Here is a 24,626-nt window from a genome sequence, read left to right on the forward strand (position 1 = left end):
CTGAAAATACATCTAACACATGATCCAGCCATCACACTCCCAGGAATTTACCCAAAAGAAATAAAATCAGCATATGAAAGAGCTATCTGTACCCCCAAGTTTATTACAGCTCAATTCACGATGGTTGAATATGGAATCGACCCAGATGTCCTTAACTGAAGACTGGATAAAGAAATTATGGTTTATTGGGACCAGTGCTGTAGTGCAGAAGGTCAAAGCCCTGGCCCTCAGTGCCAGCATCCCATATAGATGCCTGCTCAAGTCCTGGCTGCTGCACTTCTGATTCAGCCTCCTACTAATGCACCTGGGAAAGCAGCGGAGGGTGGCCTCAGTCCTCGGGCCCCTGCATCCATGTGAGAGACCTAGACTAGGCTCTTGGCTCCTGGCTTTGAATCAGCTCAGCTCCAGCTGTTGTGGCCATTTGGAGAGTGAATCATCAGATGGAAGGCCTCTTTCTCTCTCTCTCTTTTTCAAATAAATAAAATAAATCTTTTTCAAAAAGAAATTATGGTATATGCACACCATGGAATACTACACAGTGATAAAAAATGAAATCCTGTCATTTGCAAAAAAAGAAATGGATGCAATTGGAAACTATTATGTTTAGTGAAATAAGCCAGTCCCAAAAAAGACAAATACCATATATGCTCTCTGATCCATGGTAATTCATAGAGTACCTGAAAGGTAATCTATAGAAGTGAAATTGACACTTTGAGATGCGATGACTCTGAACAGACCTTGTCTCAACTGTTGAGGAAAAGTTTTTTTATACTATTTGTTGAACTTTTTACTTAGTGCAGGGTTAATCTCATGTGTATAAGGATAATTAAAAATTGATCAAAGTAAAAAATAAGAATTTGAATAGAAGAGGGTGGAGAAAGAAAAGTGGGAGTGTGGGAGGGATGGAAGCTAGGGTGGGAAGAATCACTATGTTCCTAAATTTGTATATATGAAATGCACAAATTTCTATACCTTAAATAAAGTGTTTATAGATTTTCAAAATTTATAATTTTATTTAAAAATAAAAATAAATAAAAGCTTTGGGAGGAGTCAAAGCACACCATGTGGCCTCTGCGAGGAGGCGGGACCATTGTCAGAATCCATCTCCACCTGCCCAGCAATATCAATGCCACAAGGAAGGCTCCACCTTTCACAGTCAGGGTGGCTGGGGTCAGAACACTGGGACGGAGCTGGCTTTAAAGCAGCCAAGGCCTCCGCCTGTCACTCATCTTGGAAAGGAGCAAGAGACCTGAGAAGGGGTGTGGTGTCGGCGAGGGGAACGGAGCCACTGAGTCGGGGTCAGCCTTGGGTTGAGAATTGCCAGGACTCCAAGGGGTGGAGTTTCATTAGGCCAAGAATGGCCCCAGGGAGATGGCAGGGAAAAGGCGGGGCTTGAATGACCAAGAGAGGAGTCAGGGCGAGTGAAGGGGTGGACCTAAGAGAGAACCACACAGCACCTGCGCAAAGAGCGAAGCCTGTTCCCGAGAGTGCCCAAAGGGGTCGATGTGCCAGGCCACACGGGGGCGCCCGTCGTCGCCGAACGTGTCCTGCAGGAAGCGCAGCCCCAGCGTCATCTGGTCCACGATGGCGCCATAGTGGGTGGCCGCCTCGTCGTTCATCACCCAGCCACCGTTGGCAAACTCCAGGCGCCCTGCGCGGGAAGGGGCAGGGGCGGGGTCAAGGGCAGGGACCTGGTCCAGGGAGAGTGGTGCTGGGATGAGAGGAGAAAGGCGTTCACTCCCCGTCTCAGAAGCCAGGGTTACAGGAAGAAGCTGAGCCGGGCTTCCATTTCCCCGTCCTTGGGGCAGGCTCACCCTGGCGCACCAGCTCCCGCACGGCTTGCTGGGTTGCGTTCGTCTGCTGGTGCCACCAACGGGAGAAGAAGGCCATCTCCACGTAGACGAACCTGCGGCTGGGCTCTGCCCGCAGGGCGGAAATGACCGAGTCCAGGATGTTCTTCACTGCCCCGTGGTGGAGCACATTCCGAACTGTGGACACAGGGGTTGGGCACTCAGGGACCAGGAGAGCCAGGGAGACCCTCCTCCACAAAGGAGCCCAGGCCAGGCATTGCCCCCACCGTGCTGTCCAGGAATTAGAAGGGGTTGGAAGCCCAGGATGGGTGTCTGGGGCCACGCCCACCGAGTGCTTACCCCCATAGTAGTACTGGTCCACTGTCTTGATCCAGCCCACGTCATCATGTGTGTGGGGCAGCAGGTGAACGTTCAGCATGTCTGGCTGCACCGTGGGGCATGTCTGCACGGGGACCCAACACACACACACACACACCCGTGTCAGTACCCCAGGGCAAAGAGGTGGAGTGGGGGAGGGGCCGGCTCAGGGGACTGCATGATGGACATTGTGGCACGGTGGCGGGGCCCTGACCTGAGCCTGACTGTGTACAAAGGAGGCCAGGCCCTCCCAGGCAGGACACACGCATCGCGGTGCTCACACGCACAGCTCCCACCCCGCACAGCCCCCAGCGCGGCTCTCCCTCTCCCCCTGGGAAAATCATCAGAGCCCTGGCTGAGGTGCATTCAGCCCCGCACACAGCTGACCTGCGGGTGTCCTGGGGCACACAGAGGGCAGTGACCTGGGCAAGGGGGCCTCAGGAAGTGGAGGAGCCAGGGTGGACCTCAGGGAGGCGGCGTCCACAGCCCCGGTTCTCTCTGAGCGCTCCCCCCCACGCCCCCACACTGCCCTCACGGGGCTCGCACACTCAGGCCGGCGGCCCGGGGACCTCCTCCACCATGGCAGCCCGCACGCATTCCGATCCCGTGTGGGACCCGCCGCCCCTCGGAGGCACCTCAAGATCGGACTCGTCCACACCCTCCTCAGGGCTTCTCCCGGCCGGTTCGCTCACCTCGTATCCCGCGGCGCGAGTGCCGGGCGCCGCCACCAACACCACAAATAGGACGGGCAGAGGCGGGGGCGGTCCCCGCATGGCGCGCCCCGAGTCCCCCCAGCCGCCGGCGCAGACCCCCGAAGCACGACCGAGGGCGGTCATGGCTCCGCTGTCACCGCCGCCGCCGCCTCAGCCGCCGGCGCTGCCTCAGGAGGGTTCCCGGGTCCGGCCGTGCAGTGGGTGGGGGGTTGGCGCGAAGGCTCCGCCCCCAGAACGCATCCTGACCAATCGGCGCCGGAGGGGCGGGGCCAACTTGCACTGGCGCCGCCCAGGACTGAGGCTGGCGCTGAGTCCTCGCGGTCCCAGAACCCAGCCAAGCGCGCGACAGGTACTGCCTTCGGGGTGCTGGACGGCCCAGGGGCGCCCTTAGCCGCTCGCCACTCCGTGGGGCACGGGAATGACTCTGCCCCCTGAGGGTAGGGGCCTCAGCTTTTCCTGCAGCTTCTAGATTTTCCTAGAGGATGGAGGGTGCACGGGGGGAATTCCAGGGTGTCCTATTTAGGGGAGACCCTGGAGGGACCGAGCTGGGCTTGATGAGGAGCGGTTCCGCCCGCTGGGGAAACGAAGTTTCCTCGCAGAGCCTCAGCTCCCACCAGGGCAGCCAGAGCCTCATCTTTGTACTAAGAAAACCAAATCCCAGATTGCTTAGTGGGTGGAAGTCTCTCTCTCTTTCTGCTTCTGCCTCTCTGTAATACATCCTCTCAATTAAAGACAAATTTTTTTTAAAGAGAGAGAGAGATTTGTGGTTGACCGGATCTAAGGAACCATCCCTGCCAGCCTAGGAATACAACTTGGGTGGGGCACCCCCTAGGGTGCCGCCTTTTACCTTCCCTGTGAATCAGCCTGGCACTAGCCAAGGAACCTGCCACAGCCAAGAGCTTGGAACTCCAGCTGAGTTTCCCACATAGGCAGCAGGGGTCTAAGCACTTGGGCCGTCTTGCCACTGCTTTGCCAGGGGCATTAGCAGGGAGGTGCATGTGGGGTGGAGGAGTTCAGTCTTCCACCCCAAGGTGCACTTCCTAAACACCATAACTAAATGAAGTTCCCACCCTGTCAGTACCCTAAGTCTATGACTTAGGGTTAGAAAAGCTAGATGAGGGGCCAGTGTTGCCTGTAAGTCCCAGCTGCTCCACTTCTGATCCTGCTCTCTGCTATGGCCTGGGAAAGCAGTAGAAGATGGCCCAAGTCCTTGGACCCCTGCACCCGCGTGGGAGACCTGGAAGAAGCTCCTGGCTCCTGGCTTCGGATCAGCTCAGCTATGGCCATTGCAGCCATTTGGGGAGTGTACCAGCAGATGGAAGACCTCTTTCTCTACTTCTCTCTGTAACTCTGTCTTTCAAATAAAATAAATCTAAAAAAAAAAAAAAAAAAAATCTGCATGAGCCCAGAAGCCAAATCCCATTCACTCCACAGCAGCTGTGTCCTCTCATGTTGTAGATTCACCAACATTCCAATCAAAGCAGTGACTTGGAAAAATCGGGGAAAGGGCCATCCAGCAACCACGCTCCAGGCCTGAGTAAAAGCAGGACCAGGGCACCCTCCTCAGGCTTCCCTACCCAGCCTTAGGGGCTTCCTTCCTCCCACTTGGCCACCCCCACTTACAAAGAGGTCTTGGCCCATAGTCCGGCTTCAGGGCCCCATGCAGGGTGGCAGCTGGCCCTGGGGCTCCCCCTGCTGGCCTCTTTCTTTGACTGCAATTTGGGACTCGAGCCTTTTCAGACAAGAGCCTAAGATAACCCAGGCCCATCAGGAGCTGTGGGCACCCTGGTCACCATACCCGAGCCTCCCTTGCTGGCCAGGTCCAGTCTCTCTTAATGGAGGGGGGGCAGAATTTAGAAAAACTGGCACAACCTTGGAGCTGGTATTGTGGCACAGCAGGTGAAGCCACTGCTTGCAAGGCCAGCATCCCATAATGAGACACAGGCTTGAATCCCAGCTACTCCACTTCTGATCCAGCTCCCTGCTAAGGTACCTGGGAAGGCAGCAGGAGATGGCTCAAGAACTTGGGCCCCTGTCACTCATGTGGGAGACTCAGATGTCATTCCTTCTTCCTAGTTTTACCCTGGCTCAGCCATGACTGTTCTGGTAATTTGAGGAACAAACCAGTGAATGGAAACATATCTTGGGACTGGCACTGTGGCGTAGTGGGTAAAGCCGCTGTGTGCAGATCCAGCATCGCATATGGACACCAGTTCCAGTCCCAGCTGCTCCACTTCTGATCCAGCTCTCTGCTATGGCCTGGGAAACCAGCAGAAGATGGCCCAAGTCCTTGGGCCCCTGCACCTGTGTGAGAGACCTGGAGGAAGCTCCTGGCTCCTGGATTTGGATCAGTGCAGCTCCAGGTGTTGCGGTGATTTGGCGAGTGAACCAGCAGATGGAAGACCTCTCTCTCTCTCTCTGCCTCCACCTCTCTGTAGCTGTGCCTTTCAAATAAATACATAAATCTTAAAAAAAAAAAAAAAAAGTCAACTGGGGTAAGGGGGAGGGGACAAGCAGTGTGGCCCAGTGGGCTAGGCTGCTGTTTGCCAAACCAACATCTCATATAGCAGCAACAATTCCAATCCTTGAGGATACTCTGGTGGTTCCACTACCTGTTAATGTAACTGGGAAGACAACAAATGGTGGCCTAAGTACTTGGGTCCCTGTCATCCATGTGGGTGAGCTGGATAAAGTTCCAGGATCCTGATTGGTCACCACCAGCACAACTTTAGAGGCCTATTGGGGAGAAAACCAGCAGATGGGAGATCTATCTCTATCTCTGTCTCTATCTCCATCACTCTGCTTTCAAATATGTAAGTGAATTAATTTAAGATTTATATATTTATTTGAAAGTCAGAGTTACAGAGAGAGACAGAGAAGGAGAGGCAGAGAGAGAGAGAGGTCTTCCATCCACTGGTTCACTCCCTAGTTGGCAGCAACAACTATCCCAATCTGAAGACAGGAGCCAGGAGTTTCTTCCAGGTCTCCCATGCAGGCACAGGGGCCCAAGGACTTGGGCCATCTTCTACTGCTTTCCCAGGCCACAGCAGAGAGCTGGATCAGAAGTGAGGCAGCCGGGACTCAAATCGGGGTCCATATGGGATGCTGGCACTGCTTGCGGCGGCTTTACCCACTATGCCACAGCGCCAGCCTCTAGGTTATACATTCTACCTCCCTCTAAAAGATGCCACAAAGAGTCCTTCGGTGACCTGAGTGTCATCACTATTTTAATGGCATTTTGGGCGGCAGCACGGGGGCAGAGGGGAAGAGTCGGACTCCCCCCAGGAGCAGAGAGCTCAGGCTTGCAAGGTGACTTCCCTGCAGGTCCCGCCATCCTCTTTCCACTGGACCGAGGCCACAAACGTGCGAATCTCCATGGGCTGCAGCGTGATGTTGGCCAGGTCCAGAGCGGGCACCGAGGGGTTTGGTACAGGGCCTGGGCAGGGGAGACCCAAGAGTGAGAATTCCCCCCCTCCTTCACTCCCTCCCCTGGGCCTGAATACCTGTGGGTCTCCAGATGTCCTCCCAGGGCTCATCCTGGACATTAAACTATTTCTGCATGCCTAAATACCATTGCTAGACACCCCCTCACCCCCGCATTCCTCTGCAATGCCTGGCCCTCGCCCTCACACCCTCAAAGCAACCCCAGAACTAGACAACCACAGAGACCCTCGAAACTTGTTCCCGGACCCCAATGCTCAACCCACACGACCTGTTGCTTGCTTGTTGAACCCACTTTGGACCTTGAAGCCCTGAGCCTGGATCTGCCCAGGGTCCTGAGGTTCTACACTGGATCCTGGCCCACATTCCCATGCCTCATACAGCGCCCCCAGCTGCCAGCCCCAGGCAGGAGCCCACCCCTCCTACACTAGGTGCCCACCGGTGTCTGGTGTCCATTTGAGCCTGGAGGCGCTGGCCCGGGGCTGGTTGGCCACCAGCGTGGTCTCCTGCAGGCGGGTGATGGTGAAGGTGGAGAACAGGTTCTGCGGGAACAGTGGACAGGACCTGATCAGTGGGGGCAAAGGTGGCTCCCCTACCCCACCCCCTGTTTCATCTCCCTCGCGCCCATTTCCTGTCTGTTTCCCACATCTGCTCTCCTAACCTGTAAATCCAAGGTCACGGGGGAGCTCAAGTTGCGGCCCGAGTCCTCCCCGCTGGCGAACTGGTGCTCCAAGCGCAGCAGCAGTGTCTGTGGGCCCCAGCGGGCCAGGGTGAGCAGGTGCACGGAGGGCGGAAGCTCCCGGCACAGCCCTGAGAACTGCGGGGAGACGGAGGTGGGGCTGAGTCAGAGAGGGGCAGGGCTTGGAGCAAGGTGGGCGGGGCTTGTGGCAGGGTGGGCGGGGCTCAAAGAGGAATGGACTGGATCTTGTAGTTCTGAGCCAATGAGAGGACGGGGTGGTCCCAAGGTGGAGGAAGATTCCACCTGCTGGTGTCTGAGGCCCGAAGGGGCAGTACCGATGGTGTGAGACCAAGGATGAAGATCAAGAAAAGGACGTGTGGGGTGGGCGAGGCAAGAGGGAGATGCATAAGGGGCGGGGCCTAACTGGGGCGGGGCGGGGCCAAGACGGGGAGGCGATAGTGGGGCGGGAGCTGGGGCTCTGCCCTACCAGCGGAGGCGTGGGCGGGACCACCAAGGTGGCAGACCTAACTGACAGGCTCCCAAGTGCAGCCTACGTCCCCCCAGGTGGCTCCCAACCAAGCCAAGCCCCACCCTCCACAGGCTCCATTCGCATTCTGTCTCTCAGCCTACAGTGCCGGCCCTCACCTCGGTGAGCCGGGCCATTCCGGGCTGGTAGGGGGCACCGCCACCGGGGGCCAGCACCATCTGCGGGGCCAGGACGTCCTTCTCTGCCAGCAGCCGGTGCCCCGCGGCCGCCGTGCCCACCGCGTCCAGCAGCACGAGGTGGTGCCCTCGCACCCACGACCCCGATCCCTCCTCCAGCAGCGGCTCCCCCACTCCACGGTTATCATCCAGAAGCAGCCTGCGGTGCACCTGGGGGGCAGCAGCAAGGAGAGCCGTAGGGCCCAGCACGGGTCCTTGTCCTCCGTCCCACAAAGACTTGGAAGGAGGACCCTTGGGTGGCTGTGGCTCCCCCACGCCCACTCACCATGAGCTCCAGCGAGCCATCCTGCAGGCTGCTGCCCCCCTGTGAGCGATCCGTCAGCACCGTCAGCTGCTTCTTCCCGTCCTGGGGGGCAAGGTGAGTGTGAGGGTGGGGTGGGGATCCAGCTCCATCCCCAGGCACCTGGGAGATGCCGCCAGTGAGGGGCGCTCCCCATTCTGTACAGGGGGATGTGTGGGGTGGGGGAGGGTACCGTGATGTAAATTCGAGTGTTGACTGGATAGTAGTTCCCCGCCACAGGCTCTGTCTGGTTCAACTTCCAGGTGGGCCGATAATTCCTCCTGGGGAATGGAGGTCACCTGGTCAGGCTGGGGGACCGGCTCCCCCACTCTGCTCTCTCCCTTCTTCCTGTCCCTCCCACATTCACACCATCAGCCAGCGCCCCCGCCCCTGGGCCCCACACATCACCACTGCCCCACGGGTGCCCTGCGTCCCCGTCACCTCCTCTTCAGGATCTCCCGGCCATTGCTGTCCGTGTAGAAGTAGCCCTTGGTGTCCAGCGGCGTGTCGAAGCGACTGATCACTTCCTTCCCCCACTTGTCACTGTACTCAATGGGACAGCAAGCTCGTGAGCCTCATCTAAACTCACTCTGGGCAGTGGTGTTGGGGGCAGTGGCTAAGACGCCAGTTGGGACGCCACCACCCTGTATCACAGTGCCCGGGCCTGAGTCCCAGCTGTGTTCCTGCTTCCTGCCTCTGTTGATGCAGACCCGAGAGACAGCAGTGACAGTGACAGCCCTGCCACCCACAGGGGACCAGGTTGAGCTACCAGCTCCCAGCTTCCTCCTGGCCTAGCTCCAGGCCTTTCGGGGCATTTGAGGAGTGAACCAGATGGGAGGAATCTGTCTAAAGGATTCAATCTCTTTTCTAACTCCATTTCAAAAACAACGATATTTTAAAATAAAGCATCCTGAATCAGTTCCCCCCCCCCCCAGCCCCAGCCCCAGCCCAGGCACTCACCCCACAGGGATGGGCCCCACCGTCCACTCCAGCTCCAGGTGGCGCTGTCCGCGGTACAGGCGAACCACCTGGGAACACCAGGCTGAGAAGTTCTGGTGCACCTCCTGCACCAAGGGCGTCTGAGGACACACAGGGCAGAGGGCGGGGCTCAGCCCAGCCTTGGGCAGAGGGGAGGTGTGCAAATGCCCCCTGCTGTGAACCTTCTAGAGGTTTCCATCAGCGTCCAGCCCAAAACTGCACAGGACTCCCAGCCATCACCCCACCTGCCTGGATGTGATGCCCACACTTCCCGCTCAGTCCCTGCCCTGAAGTCTTGAGTGGGGCCCATGTGCTGGCTGCCCACATAACCTCCCCTGCCCTCCTCAGAGCTCAGTTCCTGCTCCACATGTGGCTCCCTGCAAACGACTACGTTGTCCCACTTCCCTGAGGCTATCAGTAGCTAGGCGATCACGCCACGGTCTGTCTCACTGGTTCAAATACAGATGGAATGGCTGGAGCCTGGGAGCCATGCTGGAAGGACCATGAGGAGCTGACTGTAGAGGAAGGCAGTGCACCGAGACAGAGGGGCCTGGGAATCACCCCAACATCCCTGGTAGACCAGCCTGACTTGGTGTTAAAAAGAGTTTTCGTCATGGCCGGCACCACGGCTCAATAGGCTAATCCTCCACCTAGTGGCGCCAGCACACCAGGTTCTAGTCCCAGTCGGGGTGCCAGATTCTTTCCCGGTTGCCCCTCTTCCAGGCCAGCTCTCTGCTGTGGCCCAGGAGTGCAGTGGAGGATGGCCCAAGTCGTTGGGCCCTGCACCCCATGCGAGACCAGGAGAAGCACCTGGCTCCTGCATTCGGATCAGCACGGTGCGCCGGCCGCAGCACGCCAGCCACGGCGGCCATTGGAGGGTGAACCAATGGCAAATAGGAAGATCTTTCTCTCTGTCTCTCTCACTAGCCACTCTGCCTGTCAAAAAAATTTTTAAAAAAAAGAGTTTTTGTCTCACTTAGAAACAGTTAACTTGGGTAATCAGTCACAATCGACAAGACCGCATCCTACTATACCGATGACCTAGGCGGGAAGGCACACGCCTCGAGAGGAAGAACATCAACTCCTGAGCCCGCACAGATGCGGGTCTTGCCATTGCCTGTCCTTCTCCCACTCTATGACAACACATGGATACAAGAACCTGGAATACTGCCCTTCCCTAAAAACCAGGCATCTCTGCAAGTGCCAACGCTCCAGTCTCCACTCGCAATATCAACTCCTCTTACACTGACCTCGGGGACTTCTGCAGGTCCCTGTCCTGGGCTCTCCCCACATGTGAACACCCAAGCCTGATATCCAATGCTGCCGGTAATCCCGACACCCACAGCAGGGGTCACTGGCGTCACGTGTGCGTCTCTAGGAGAGGCAGCCGCCTCTCATTAGCCCCTGTAACCCTCTTCCCTCAGGGACACTGGACTTCTCTCCCCTCTCCACCTGGCACCTGGCACCCACCCATCCCCTCCCCACTGCCCACTCATCACATCACTCCTGGCCCCAGACCTTCAGCACGCGGATCTGAGCCCAGCGGCTCACGGGCAGTGGTTTCAATCCATAGGGTCTAAAGATGTAGGCTCCAGAGGGCTGACCGCTTCTCTCGTCACCTGTACTGGCGTTATACCTGGAGTTGGGGCAGGTGAGAGTTAGATAAGGGGCTCCGGCTCCACAATGCCCCCCTCCTTGGCCTGTGGATCCCCCTCACCAGAAAAAAGCCTGGCTCACGGGCAGCACGAGTTTCTGCTCCAAGTCCTCAATCTGCATCAAGAGGCCTGTCTCAGGGTTGAAGGTCGCCCGGATGTACTGTGCAGAAAACGGAGGACACACAACAAAGGGCACAGCCTCAGCCAATGGCAGCTCCGTTCTTCCTGGAGCTCAGGACAGCACCCTGCAGTGCCCCCTCCTCCTCTCACTCTCCTACTCTTCACTTTGGATCCCATTAGAGGATCCTAACGGGTCCAGCTTCATCACCCCATGGCCCTCTGGGACTGGTACAGTGGATCCCTTCCAGGTCCCTAGCTCCTGTGTTCATGTCCCACACTCAGTCCCCACCCATGGCCTGCGTCAGCCCAGCTCTGATCATAGCCCCCATGGCTTCAGACCAAAGCCAGCACGGGCAGCTGACACAGGGACCGTGACACAGGCTCCCACAGATGTTTAGGGGTCCACAGCAATACTTTCATTTCCATTAGAATCCAAACACAAACTCAGTATAACACTGACGAATGAATTATAACAAAGTCTTCCTGGATGGGATTTACCCTCAGACCAACATCGCCAGACATTAGGATTTTCTGCATTTTTTATGGAAACAGGGTTACAATAGCCTTGGAATTTTTTAAACTCATGACAATCTTAATGCAGCCATATCCAGCACATGGCTCCTTCACGGTAAAAGCCACAGTTCTGGGGCTGGTCTTGTGGTGTAGCAGGTAAAGCCACCGCCTGCAGGGCTGGCATTCCATATGGGTAGCGGTTTGAGTCCTGGCTGCTCCACTTCTGATCCAGATCCCTGCTAATATGCCTGGGAAAGCAGTAGAAGATGGCCCAAGTGCTTGGGCCTCTGCACTCACATGGGAGACCCAGAAAAAGCTCCTGGCTCCTGGCTTCAGATCAGCTCAGGCCCTTGCGGCCATTTGGGGAGTGCACCAGCAGAAGGAAGACCTCTCTCTCTCTCTCTGACTCTTTTTCCCTCTCTCTGTAACTCCTCCTTTCAAATACATAAATAAATCTTCTTTTAAAAACTGCAAACTTCTACATGCCATCCTCTTTGACTTTCCTACTTTGCTGTCCAGTGTCTCCCATGATCACCCTGAGTCCTCACAGCAGCCCCGGGAAAGGACGCTGAGGCTCAGCTGAAGGCCACTCACTCAAGGTCACTCCATCAGGGGAGTGAGGTGATGGCAGACCACAAACCCCAGAACTGCTAACCCAGAGCCTGCACAGCTCACCACAACACCTCAGATTTGTCACCAAAGCAGGAAAAGGCATCACAAGGGAGCCTCACCTCGTTTTGGATAACCAAGACACCAGTCCTGGACTTCTGGGGGATGCGTTCGGGGCTGTGGGCCTTGGGATTCTGGAGAGAGACTCGGGCTACGGAGTAGATGCTGAAGCCCAGGGCCGGCACCGAGGCGGAGAACAGCAGCTCTGGGCTGGGCTTCTGTCCCTCTGGTTGGGGAAGCAGCAGCACCTCGGGGAAGGGAGGGGGGAGCTGAGCCAAGAGGCTGTGGGTGCGCACAGAAAGCATCACACTCAGTACAGCAGGAGCAAACTCGAGGAGGGGAGGGAGTCCTGGGAGGGAGGAGAGAGACGGGGGAGGCAATGGAGGGAGAGAGGACTGCAGGGGAGGAGGAGGCTCAAGGGGGGAGGCCGTCTGGGAGCCAGGGGCTCTCCAGAAACAGGGAGGAAATGTCCTGGGGGATTAAAGGGGACCACTCGGGTGGGAGAGATGCTCGGAGGGGGGCTGATGCTAAGGGCCAGAGAGGGCAGAGATCTGCAGGGACAGGAGGGGACCACGAGGGGGAGGGGCGTGCCCATGGGTGTCCTCGGGTGACAGTCCCTGAAGGGGCTCACATCGCTGGGCACCGCGTGGCCACTGGGGTCCTTCACGAGGAAAGCGCCTGCACTGACCGGCAGCCGCACCATGCGGTCCACCTTCCGGGCCAGGGGGTTGTAAATGGCGACCTGGAACTGGGGGAGGGGAACAGGGAGGGCGGGGGTCACAGCAGGCCTTTCCAGACCCGCCCATCACACCCCCAGGACCAGCCCCTAGTGGGAGGGGTCAGTGGTCTCTGTCCTGCCCTGGCTTGGCTGAGACCCATAAATCTCGCTCGACAGACAAAAGTTATCCAAAATAATTACCACCACCCGTGCACCCCATCAGCGGCAGCCCTGTCTCTTCTTCCGTGCGCCCCACCACCTGTGGGGTCACCTCCCCCAGGAGCCCGCCCGCGGCACCTGCCTCCCGCCCCGCCCCCACCCGGCTCACGCGCGCCGACGTCTGGCTGAGCGGGCAGACGCTGATGTTGAGCTCCGGGCAGATGGAGAAAGCCTCCTTGGAGCCGCTGAGCCGCGCCAGGGCGTTGCTCAGGAGAACCTGGGGGGCAGCTCGGCTCTAAAGGCCCACCCCGGGCGGTCTACCCAGAAGCCCGCCCCTAACGTCCCCTACCCCACCAGATCCCCCCTCTCCGAGGCCCCGCCCACTACCTCGCCCCAGATATAACTACCTCCCCACCAGCTCTAGGCCACACCACCTGTGTCCTCAAACGCCCCTCATCCTTGTCCTCGACCTCTCCTTGCAGGTGCAGGCCACGCCCCCTGAAATCCCCGCTCTTTCCCTTTCAAGCCATGGCCCCGCCTTTTTCCCAGCCACGCCCCTCCCCTCCAAGGCCCTGACTCCGCCTCTTTCCGTCTCCGCTAATCCCGCCCCTTGCCCCACCCCTTTTGTCCACCCACTCCCTCACAAGCCCACGTCCCCCCAGCCTGCATCCCTACCACCTTCTCCAAGCCCTGACCGCCCCCTGCCTCTCCGCTCCGAGCCCCTGGTCCCGCCCCTTTCCATCCACCACACGTCACTCTAGCATGGCTCCGCCCCCTCCCGTCGGGGGCCCCGCCCCGCGCACCTGGCCGGGCCTCCAGCCGGCAGCCAGCAGCCGCGCGTAGTCGTTGGCCACCAGCTGGCGGGAGGTGCCGCTGACCGCGTCGTGGTGCTGCAGCACAGCCATGGCCTCCTCTGCGGGCACACAGGGGGTCAAGAGCGGTCGCCAGGGGACTGTTAGCCCCGACCCCACAGAGGACAAGAAAAGCCCCATGCGGGCAGCCATCTTCTTAGAGGCGCTAAGAAGGGACCTGGGGCAGCGCAGGGCTGGGTCCCACCTGCAGCCCCTCTCCCGTCCCCACCCCCGCGCCGGCCGACCCCTACCTAGGGGAGCGCTGTCTCCCGACCCATAGGGCCCCACGTTGGCCGCCGGGCCCGCCAGCGCCTCCAGCTGCTTGCACACCTGGGGAGCAGTGCACAAGTTCAGGCTCCTGGTCTAAGAGGCCTCCTGGCTGCCCCCTCCCGCCGGCGCCGCCCACCTGCAGGAAGTTGTAGCTGATGCGCTCATAGCGCTTGAGGGCCGGCCGGCTGGAGAAGTAGCCGGTCCAGAACTGGTGGGGGCCATCGGCGTACGGGAAGAAGTCGTCCTCCTTTAGCGACCTGCGCGGGCGGAGAGGGCGTGCTCACAAGGCGTGGGGCACGCCAACCCCCAGCCCCCCAGGGCCCCCAAATACCAGGTGAGGTTGGCCTTGTTCAGCTCCCAGAGGTAACAGGCGGGGGTGGAGTAGAGCACATGGACGCGGCTCCCATTTGCCTGCTGCTGGGGGGAGGGGAGTGGGTGAGCCCTCGGGGACAGCGCTGTGTCCCCGGGACCCACAGCTGCGCACATCAGACCTCCCACCCGGCGCCCAGAGGCGCGCATCCAGTCGGCTCCTGTGCTAAGTCCACCTCCTGAGTGCACACCAGTGCTCTCGTGGGAAAGGGAATTTTGGCCACAGGCAACCATTAGCACCCTCGCAGGGATTCACAGACGATGAAGAATGGACATGGAGTTCACTAATCCTTGCCAGGAGGGTTTTTAGAGTGAATGGATGCTCACCTTCCGCTGAGGGAGGTGAGGGTACGGGAAGTTGAAGTCCATGAGGAACAAAGATGTTCTGCAGAGCTGTGTCCCAGGGGTACACAGTAGGTGCTTGACAAACATTTCAATAAATGAAGGGGTGTGCAAACCCAACATCCATTCATACAGTCGTCCCTCAGTATCCACAGGGGATTTTACCAGGACCCCCAGAAGCTACCAAACTCCTCACATCACAAGCACCTTGTATCGGCTGTATAGAATTCGCACAGAATCTGTGCCCATGCTCCCATATAGGTTGAATCATCTCAGGATGACTGAACAATGTGAGTACTTGAATGAGCTGTTAGACAGCGTTGTTTAGGGGAAAGTTCTAAGAAAAAAAAACCGCAGTGGGCATTTGGTGGAACAGTTAAGATACCACTTGTAATGTCCACACTTCCATACATGAGAACCTGGCATCCAATGCCACACCTGTTCCCAAGTCGAGCTTTCTGCTGGTGCACAGCCTGGGAGGTAGCAGGTAACGGCTCGAATGGGTGGGTTCCTGGGAGACCCGGATTGACTTCCCCCTTCCTGGTACAGGGCAGGTCATTGTATGTGTTTGAGGAGGGAACCAGCACATGGAAGAGTCTTCTCTAAGTCTCTACCTTTCCTAAGATTGAAATAAATATGGATTCCGGGGTGGACATTGGGTATATGAGTTAGTATGCCAGGTGGGACACCCATACCCCACATCAGAATGCCCGGGGCTCAAGTCCCACTGATTCCAGTTCCTGCTAATGCGCCCCCTGGGAGATAGCAAGTGATGGCTCAGCTAGGTGGGTTGCATCCACCCACATGGGAGATCTGTTTCAGTTCCCACCTGTTCCACTTCTGATCCAGATGGAAGAGCTGTGTGTGTGTGTGTGTGTGTGTGTGTGTCTTCCTGTCTCCCTATAACTCTCACTTTCAAATAAATAAATACATCGTTAAAAAGAACTAAGTAACCTTTTAGTTAGTAAGTGGCAGAGCCTTAGACAGGAGAGAGGAGACCAAGTTTGTTGCAGGAAAGGAAGGACTGTGACCACAGCCACAGCTGCAGGCCACTAACACTGCCCAACACACCTACCCATGGCCAGGAGAAATAGTGACCACCAGAGGGCTCTCTGAACTTGTGACCAGGGAGCTTGGCAAAGGAGAAAACCGAGGTTGCACATGGAATTCAGGCTGCTGATCAGGTGAGTTTTAAATAGGTGGCTTAATCTGGATGAGCTACAGACCGGATGGAATCCCAAGAGTCTGGAACACTGGTAGTTAACACACTGCTTGGGACACCTGCGTGCCCTATCGGAGAGCCTGGTTCGAGTCCCAGCTCCTCTGCTTATGATTTTTTTTTTTTTTTTGACAGGCAGAGTGGATAGTGAGAGAGAGAGACAGAGAGAAAGGTCTTCCTTTGCCGTTGGTTCATCCTCCAATGGCCGCCGCAGCCGGTGCGCTGCGGCCGGCACACCGCGCTGATCCGATGGCAGGAGCCAGGTACTTATCCTGGTCTCCCATGGGGTGCAGGGCCCAAGCTTTTGGGCCATCCTCCACTGCACTCCCGGGCCACAGCAGAGAGCTGGCCTGGAAGAGGGGCAACCGGGACAGAATCTGGAGCCCCGACCGGGACTACAACCCGGTGTGCCGGCGCCACTAGGCGGAGGATTAGCCTAGTGAGCCACGGCGCCGGCCTCTGCTTATGATCTTATTCCTGTAAGGCACACCGTGCGGAGTAGCAGATGATGGACCCTGTACATGGGTGCCTGCCACCCACATGCTAGACCCACACTGAGTTTCCAGCTCTGGTTGTCCGTTTTACCAAGCCCTAGGGGGGTAAAACAAGGGATGAAAGACCTCTCTCTGTCTCTCTTTTTCAAATAAAAATGAGGGGACAGTGCTGTGGCTTAGTGGGTAGAGCCACCACCTGCAGTGCCAGCATCCCATATGGGCACCGGTTCAAGTCCCGGCTGCTCCACTTCTGATAGAGCTCTCTACTATTGCCTGGGAAAGCAGTAGAAGATGGCCTAAGGCCTTGGGCCCCTGCACCCACGTGGGAGACCTGGAAGAAGCTCCAGGCTCCTGGTATTGGATCGGCACAGCTCCAGCTGTTGCGGCCATCTGGGGAGTGAACCAGCAGATGGAAGACCTCGCCCTCTGCCTCCCCTTCTCTGTGTGTAACTCTGATTTTCAAATAAATAAATAAATCTTTAAAAAGTTTTAAAATAGAAAATAAACTGGGGAATGCAGGCAGGGTCCAGACTGGAAAAGGCAAAGACGCAGGTTCTCTCCCAAAGCCTCCAGAAGTCACCCAGCCCTGCCCACACCTCCGTGCCAGCCCAGTGCAAATCCATGCTTGACTGCTGACCTACAGACCTGGGGATCACGGATCTCTGCTGTTTTGAGCTGCCTGGTTCGTGGTTATTTGTTGCAGAAGCAAGAGAACACTAAGACGGCACTGTAGCTGTGCCCATGACCCAAGTCCCTGCATCCAAGTTTACACTGGGACAGGAGCACCGCAGGGCGGGGACACTGACCTGTGCGTTGACCAGCCGGATGAGCTTGTCGAGGTTCTTGAACCACATGTGGGCGTTCTCATACTGGAAGTCGGAGCCCATGGTCATCACGGTGTGGTTGGTGCGGTAGGACTGGCGCTGTGGGGCAAAGGCAGTATTTTAACAATGTATTTTTGTCACCCTGTGTCTTACTGTGGCTCTATATACACAAGGAATGTTTCAAAATGTTTCTAGAAAATGGAATTAAAGGGCTGGCACTGCAGCACAGTAGGTAGACTAAGCCTCCATCTGCAGCACCAGCATCCCATGTGGGCACCGGTTCGAGCCCTGACTGCTCCTCTTCGAATCCAGCTCCCTGCTAATGCACCTGGGACAGCAGTGGAAGATGGCCCTAGGGCTTGGGTCCCTGCGCCCATGTGGGAGACCCAGAAGAAGCTCCTGGCTCCTGGCTTCAGATCAGCCCAGCCCCGGCCGTTGCAGCCATTTGGGGAGTGAACCAAGGATGGAAGAACTCTCTCAAACTCTCTCTCTCCCTCTCTCTCTCTCTCTGTGACTGTGCCTCTGGAATAAATAAATAAATCTTTAAAACAAAAAAATGAAATAAAATAAAATGGAATTAAAAGACAAATCTAGGGCCGGCACCATGGCTCACTTGGCTAATCCTCCACCTGCAGCACAAGTACTCCAGGTTCTAGTCCCGGTCGGGGCGCTGGATTCTGTCCTGGTTGCTCCTCTTCCAGTCCAGCTCTCTGCTGTGGCCCGGGAGTGCAGTGGAGGATGGCCCAAGTGCTTGGGCCCCTGCACCCATGTGGGAGACCAGGAGGAAGCACTTGGCTCCTGGCTTCAGATCGGCACAGTACACCAGCCGTGGCGGCCATTTTGGAGGGTGAACCAACAGAAGGAAGACCTTTCTCTCTGTCTCTCTCTCTCTCTCTCTCTCACTAACTCTGCCTGTCAAAAAAAAAAAAAAAGAAGAAGAAGAAGAAGAAGAAAGAAAGAAAAAGAAAAAAAAAGAACACCAAGGCAGGTGGGCACTTGGTGCAGCCGTGAGGACACTTCTCACATCAAAGTATCTGGGCACAGGGCCCAGCTCCACTCCTGGTTCCTGCTTCCTGCTCATGTGGACTCTTGGAGGCAGGAGGCAATGCTGACTCAATCACACATGTTCCTGTCACCAATACAGGAAGTCTGGATGCAGTTCTGGGCTCCAGGCTTTTTTTTATTATTATTATTTTATTTGAAAGACAAAGTTGCAGAAAGAGGGGGAGAGAGAGAGAGAGGTCTTCCATCCGCTGGTTCACTCCCCAAATGGCACCAATGGTTAGAACTGAGCCCATCCAAATCCAAGAGCCAGGAGCTTCTTCCAGGTCTCCCACGTAGGTTCAGGGGCCCAAGGACTTAGGCCATCCTCTGCTGCTTTCCCAGTTGCATTAGCAGAGAGCTGGACAGGAAGTGGAGTAGCGAGGACTCGATCTGGAGCCCATATGGGATGCCAGCGCTGCAGGCCAGGGCCTTAACTCACTGCACCACAGTGCCAGCCCCTGGGCTTCAGTGCTGGGTCCAGCACTGGCTGTTTCAAGCACTCGGAGAGGAAGCCAGTGGATGCAAGATCCCTCTCTCTCTCTCTGTCTCTCTGAATAATGACAAATCTAATACGATGCAAAACAATTCAAAATCCACGCATAGTTGTCTTGATGTGCATTTCTGTGAACTCTGTGATGATCCCTCATCTATGAGCCAAAATGTGTGACAAAGTGGCCTAAGAGAGCACATGCACACAAAAACAGGGACCGGCACTGTGGTGTAGCAGGTAAAGCCATCACCTGCCATGCCAGCATCCCACATGGGCGTCAGTTCAAGTCCCAGCTGCTCCACTTCGGATCCAGCTCTCTGCTATGGCCTGGGAAAGCAGTGGAAGATGGCCCAAGTCCTTGGATCCCTGCACTCACATGGGAGACCTGGAAGAAGCTCCTGGCTCCTGGCTTCAGATCGACGCAGCTCCGGCCGTTGGGTCCATCTGGGGAGTGAACCACCAGATGGAAGACCCACCTCTCTCTCTCTCTCTCTCTCTCTCTCTCTCTTTCTCCGCCTCTCCTTCTCTCTGTGTAACTCTGACTTTCAAATAAATAAATAAATCTTTAAAAAAAAAAAAAAAAAGCAGCCACTGGCTGGTGAACAGTTCTCCTGCACCCACTATACATTGACGACACCAAGACACAGAGCCATGCTGCCTCCTGCAAGCCTCAAGGAGGAATGCACCCAAATCCTGATGGGGACCTGGTGACTGTGCCTGGAGCAACACCTGCCCCCAAGGGCTATGAGGTGTTAGGCAATGTTGGGGCCTTGCAAAAGACTCTGTGCCTTGTACACCCCAATCCTCCAGGTTCAGGACACCAGGTTACCTGGGTGGTGGCCACGTCCAGGAAGTAATTAACGACTTGCTTGGCATTGTATTCCGGGCTCTCAGGGTCATCCACGATGGGCTTGTCAGCACACAGCACGTCCCAGCACAGATCCTTGGGTGGGTTGTAGTTGTTGGGGAGGATACCTGAGGGGTACACCAGACACGCCTGAGGGTCAAAACCAGCCATGCCTCACCCAGGGCGGGCTTCAGGATTCGCAGAGCCCAAAGCACAAGGAAACTTCTAGACTTCCTTTTATAAGACACTAAGGATTTTAAGATGCTGACACACAGCACGCAATGCAGCTCAGGGCCTGTGTGTGTCTTGGGGTTCTGGGTGATGGCTCTCAGATCACCCCACCGCCTCACCAGTGAAGAGGTCTGCAGTCGGGGGCCGCAAGCTGGCGCTGCCCCGCCATACCAGCTCCATCTTCTTCTGCTGCTTCCGCAGCTCTTTGTCTTGGTAATCCACGCGCCCCAAGAAGAAGCCATCAAAGCCCATCTAGGGGTGGGACAGGAGAGGGTCTCTGTGAAGGAGTGCCCAGCCCTCCACCATCAAGCTGCCCTCGGCTTGGGAGAGGTGGGCAGAGCACAGGCAGACAGTGGGGGCTGCAACCAAGTGTATATCCAGGGCAGGGGCAGGGGCAGAGAGTAGCACTTGATGGTGGGGACGGGTGGAGTCCAAAGTCAGAACCTAGCTTCACCTCCCCAGCAAGGTCAAAGCCAAAGGAAGGAGGAAGGCATCCCTTGTGAAGTCTGAAGGAGGCTGGGGCCAGAACACAGCGAACTGAGCCGATTTTAAAGCAATAGGGGCCTCCACCTGCCACACACTTGGGCAGAAGCACAAATCCTAGCGAGTGGGGCAGGGCCAGTGCACTAGGAAGAGAGGGCCAGTTTAGGGGGTGGAGTCACTGAATGAGAATCTGCTTTGGGAGCCAACTTTGGGGCTTAGCTGGTAAAGTCACTTGCATCCCGTACGGGTGTAGGTTCGAGTCCCAGCTGCTAATGCGCCTGGGAGCAGCAGAAGATGGCCCAAATGCCTGGACCCGTGCAATCCACACGAGAGACCCGGAAGAAGCTCCTGGCTCCTGGCTTCAGCCGGGCTCAGCCCTGGCTGTTGCGGCCATTTCGGGAGTGAAAAAAACAATAGAAGATCTCTCTCTCTCTCTATCTCTCTATCTCTCCTCCTATCTCTGAAACTCTGCCTTTCAGATAAATAAATTTTTAAAAAATGCTTTGGTTGGGATGTAGTAGGACTCACAGCTAGCCCAATGGGTAGGGTTTCATTAGGCCAAGGCCTGGTCCCTGGGAGATGGTAGGAAAAAGGCGGGGCTTGAGTGGCCATGGGAGGAGTCAGGGCAAGTGAAGAGGTGGACCTAAGAGAGGACCACACAGCACCTGCGCAAAGAGCGAAGCCTGTTCCCTAGAGTGCCCAAAGGGGTCGATGTGCCAGGCCACACGGGGGCGCCCGTCGTCGCCGAACGTGTCCTGCAGGAAGCGCAGCCCCAGCGTCATCTGGTCCACGATGGCGCCATAGTGGGTGGCCGCCTCGTCGTTCATCACCCAGCCACCGTTGGCAAACTCCAGGCGCCCTGTGCGGGATGGGGCAGGGTCGGGGTCAAGGGCAGAAGCCAGGCCAGGGAGAGTGGTGCTGGGATGAGAGAAGATGAGTGTTCACTCCCAGGCCCTTGTATCCAGATACGGAGTGAGAGCCTCCCAGAGGATCCCCTGGAGGTGGGGCTTTGCAGGACAGAGATGTTTTCCAGATCGAGACAGTGCAGACAGGAACAGCCACGCGCCTGCACAGCCTGCACAGTAGCATGATGGACTCTCAGAAGCCGGGGTTACAGGAGGAAGCTGAGCCGGGCTTCCTCTTTTTCATTTCCTTGGGGGAGGCTCACCCTGGCGCACCAGCTCCCGCACAGCTTCCTGGGTTTCATTCGTCTGCTGGTGCCACCAACGGGAGAAGAAGGCCATCTCCACGTAGACGAACCTGCGGCTGGGCTCTGCCCGCAGGGCGGAAATGACCGAGTCCAGGATGTACTCCACACCAGCGTGCTGGAGGCTGTTATAAACTGTGGACACAGGGGTCGGCACTCAGGGACCAGGAGAGCCAGGGGGACCCTCCTCCACACAGGAGCCCAGGCCAGGCATTGCCCCCACCCTGCTGTCCAGGAATCAGAAGGGATTCGAGGCCAACAACGGGTGTCTGGGGCCACGCCCACCGAGTACTTACCCCCATAGTAGTACTGGTCCACTGTCTTGATCCAGCCCACGTCATCATGTGTGTGGGGCAGCAGGTGAACGTTCAGCATATCTGGCTGCACCGTGGGGCATGTCTGCACGGGGACCCCCACACATACACACACCCGTGTCAGTACCCCAGGGCAAAGAGGTGGAGTGGGGGAGGGCCGGCTCAGTGGACAGCATGATGGACATTGTGGCGCAGTGGTGGGGCCCTGACCTGAGCCTGACTGTGTACAAAGGAGGCCAGGCCCTTCCAGGCAGGACACACCCCGCACAGCCCCCAGCGCGGCTCTCCCTCTCCCCCCGGGAAAATCATCAGAGCCCTGGCTGAGGTGCGTTCAGCCCCGCACACAGCTGACCTGCGGGCGTCCTGGGGCACACAGAGGGCAGTGATCTGGGCAAGGGGGCCGCAGGAAGTGGAGGAGCCAGGGTGGACTTCAGGGAGGCGGCGTCCACAGTCGCCGCCGCCCCCACACCGCCCTCACGGGGCTCACACAGCTAAGGCCAGCGGCCCGGGGACCGGGGGAGGCGGGGACCCCCTCCATGTAAGCCCGCACGCATTCGGATCCCGTGTGGGACCCGCCGCCCCTCGAGGCACCCCGGATCCGACCCGTCCACACCCGCGGACCTTCCTCGGGGCTTCCCCCTGGCTGCCTTTCGTTTCGGGCCGCGGCCCGGCTCACCTCATATCCTGCGGCGCGAGTGCCGGGCGCCGCCACCAACCCCAGGACGAGGAAGGACAGAAGCGGCCGCGGGAGCAGCAGGGAGCGCCCCCCGCCCCGGGAGACTCCAGCGCCTTCTCCCGAGGTCCGCGCGGCGGCGACCATGGCTCCACGGACACCAATGCCGGCCGCCGCCACAGCCACCGCCGCTGCCTCAGGGTTCCCGGGTTCGGCCGGGGTGGGGCGAACGCTCCGCCCCCAGAACGCGGCCTGGCCAATCGGCTCAGAGGGGGGCGGAGCTGTGGCGCGGCGGGACTCCTCAGGGGCAGCTCCTGGAGTCTGCCGAGCTTAATAACGCAGGAGATCCCAGGTCAGGGGCTGCCCAGGGGGCGCTGGTTTGTTTGTCCAGCGGCACCTTTAGCCTCTCCACAACTCCGTGGACTTTGGAATGAACCCGTCCTCCCTTGAGAGGAGAGGCCTCAGCTTTTCCTGCGGTGGGGACTGGGTGACCTAGAGGGTCTTCGTGGCCCCTCAGGTGTCAGGGTGGGGACCTGGAGGGGCTGAGCTGGGCTCGGAGCAGGGCTTGATCACGATGCGGTTCTGCCTCGTGGGGCCCGGGACCATTCCCACCACTCCAGCCTGGATAGGTTCCCAGGAGTCACCAGCAGGTGTACCCAATCCTAGGAGTCCCGCAGAGCCTTAGCCTGGCCCCCGTGACCACGCCAAGTCTCTGGCAAGCCCTGGCCTGTCACGAGGAGGACTTAGAGCAGTTTATGGATGCGGATCCAGAGCTCAGGCCCTGCGGTGAGGGCCCACAGGCGCACCCAGGGCAATTCTGTGGGTCCCCCTCTGCAAGGACGACTGGATATTTTTTTCAAGAGCTACAGGGATGGCAAGGCCCAAAGCACCACCTATGCCCCCTGAGAAATGTGAACGAACTGGGGGCACACGCTCTGCAATGGTGCCTTTTATCTCCTGTGATATCAGTCAGATGGGCTCGCGGGCAGTTAGGCCAGGTTCCTGTTAGATTGGAAAAAAGGGAAGTTCCTTTAAGAGTGGACTAGATGCCTGCTTCTCCCCGGAAAAGCTGCTTTTAGCAGGTTCAAATATCAGTCTCACCCTTCTGAGTTTCTAATTTTATCCAGAGAGTAGAAAGATGAGGTTACCTATCTCACCTTTCTGATGGTTTTGTTTTATCTTGAGCAAGCTACACAGGATTACAAGTCCAGCCTTGCGATGGGTTCCCATAAGGAAAAGGGGAAAACACACACACACACACACAAAAGGGGGGGGAGGGAGCAGAAGAGAGAAAAGACAAGATTCAAACTCACAGCCAAAATAATTTTTTAAAGGTTTATTTATTTGAAAGAGTTACACAGAGAGAAGCAGAGGCAGAGAGAGAGAGAGGTCTTCCACCTACCGGTTCACACCACCAATTGGCTGCAAAAGTCAGAGCTATGTTGATTTGAAGCCAGGAGCCTGGAGCTTCTTCCAGGTCTCCCACTCGGGTGCAGGGGCCCAAGCACTTGGGCCATCTTCCACTGCTTTCCCAGACCATAGCAGAGAGCTGGATCCGAAGTGGAGCAGGCAGGACTCGAACTGGTGCCCATGTGAGATGCTGACACTGCAGACGGTGGCTTTATCTGCTACACCACAGCACTGGCCCCCAAAACAAATTTATTCAAGAAGAAAAACAAATTTGCAGAGGTAGCCTACTGCCAGGGTACACACAGACCAGGGGGCTGGGCCTCATAGATCTTAGGACAGGCTAAGGGTCCAGAAGGGGGGGGGGGCATTAATGGGGGGTGGGTAGGTCTCTTCATACAGGTTTTTCAGGTTTTTTGCAGGCTTACAAACCTGGAAAAGAATGCAGAAGGAGGGGCGGGATAGAAGATGGAAGATCAGGGTGTGGGGCTGAACTGAAAGGGCTCCATTGGGAAATCTGCTTTCAGGCAAGGAACTAAGACGGCTGAGGCTTGTGTCCACAGTCCACCAGTTCCCCCTCCCCGACCCCGCCCTCTGAGTGTCCGCTGTCAACGCTGTTCCCCCGAATTCTGCTTAAAAGACAGCACTTTCTCGGGGTTTTCTTTCTTGGAACCACCACCCGCCTGTTTGCCCCAGCCAGGGGTTTCAGACTTAAATAAATCTTGCTTCGCTCACTGTCTCATCT

At 57.3% G+C, this 24,626-nt stretch overlaps 2 protein-coding genes across 5 annotated transcripts in view; both read right to left on the bottom strand.

The window, feature by feature from the left end:
- Nucleotides 1-5,964, bottom strand: part of LOC100340211 (lysosomal alpha-mannosidase) — a 38,412-nt gene extending 32,448 nt beyond the window's left edge. The window contains exons 1-4 of one of the 4 annotated variants that reach the window (XM_051837849.2): nucleotides 2,861-5,335; nucleotides 2,151-2,253; nucleotides 1,815-1,988; nucleotides 1,458-1,651 (exon numbers count right to left, since the gene is read on the bottom strand). In XM_051837849.2, coding sequence (XP_051693809.2) covers nucleotides 1,458-1,651; nucleotides 1,815-1,988; nucleotides 2,151-2,253; nucleotides 2,861-3,004 — 615 coding nt within the window. In that variant the 5' untranslated portion in view covers nucleotides 3,005-5,335. Of the gene's footprint in view, nucleotides 1-1,457; nucleotides 1,652-1,814; nucleotides 1,990-2,150; nucleotides 2,254-2,860 lie in introns of those variants that run through there. The other 3 variants (XM_070058815.1, XM_070058816.1, XM_070058817.1) reach the window with 3 other exon arrangements.
- A 122-nt stretch (nucleotides 5,965-6,086) lies between these two features.
- MAN2B1 (mannosidase alpha class 2B member 1) lies at nucleotides 6,087-22,706 on the bottom strand. Its single transcript, XM_051837850.2, has 24 exons — nucleotides 22,478-22,706; nucleotides 21,784-21,886; nucleotides 21,449-21,622; nucleotides 20,946-21,139; nucleotides 19,917-20,049; nucleotides 19,549-19,694; nucleotides 17,168-17,284; nucleotides 14,269-14,351; nucleotides 14,074-14,194; nucleotides 13,919-13,997; nucleotides 13,620-13,729; nucleotides 12,986-13,093; nucleotides 12,571-12,687; nucleotides 12,002-12,187; nucleotides 10,700-10,797; nucleotides 10,501-10,618; nucleotides 8,965-9,083; nucleotides 8,446-8,547; nucleotides 8,198-8,285; nucleotides 7,990-8,070; nucleotides 7,647-7,874; nucleotides 6,984-7,139; nucleotides 6,762-6,864; nucleotides 6,087-6,317 (listed from the first exon to the last, which is right to left on the bottom strand). The coding sequence occupies exons 1-24, from the start codon at nucleotides 22,619-22,621 to the stop codon at nucleotides 6,178-6,180; spliced, it is 3,048 nt and encodes a 1,015-aa protein (XP_051693810.2). The 5' UTR covers nucleotides 22,622-22,706; the 3' UTR covers nucleotides 6,087-6,177.
- Nucleotides 22,707-24,626: the final 1,920 nt, after the last annotated feature.

The sequence above is a fragment of the Oryctolagus cuniculus genome, chromosome 16 (assembly GCF_964237555.1).
Source record: "Oryctolagus cuniculus chromosome 16, mOryCun1.1, whole genome shotgun sequence".
Taxonomy (NCBI): domain Eukaryota; kingdom Metazoa; phylum Chordata; class Mammalia; order Lagomorpha; family Leporidae; genus Oryctolagus; species Oryctolagus cuniculus.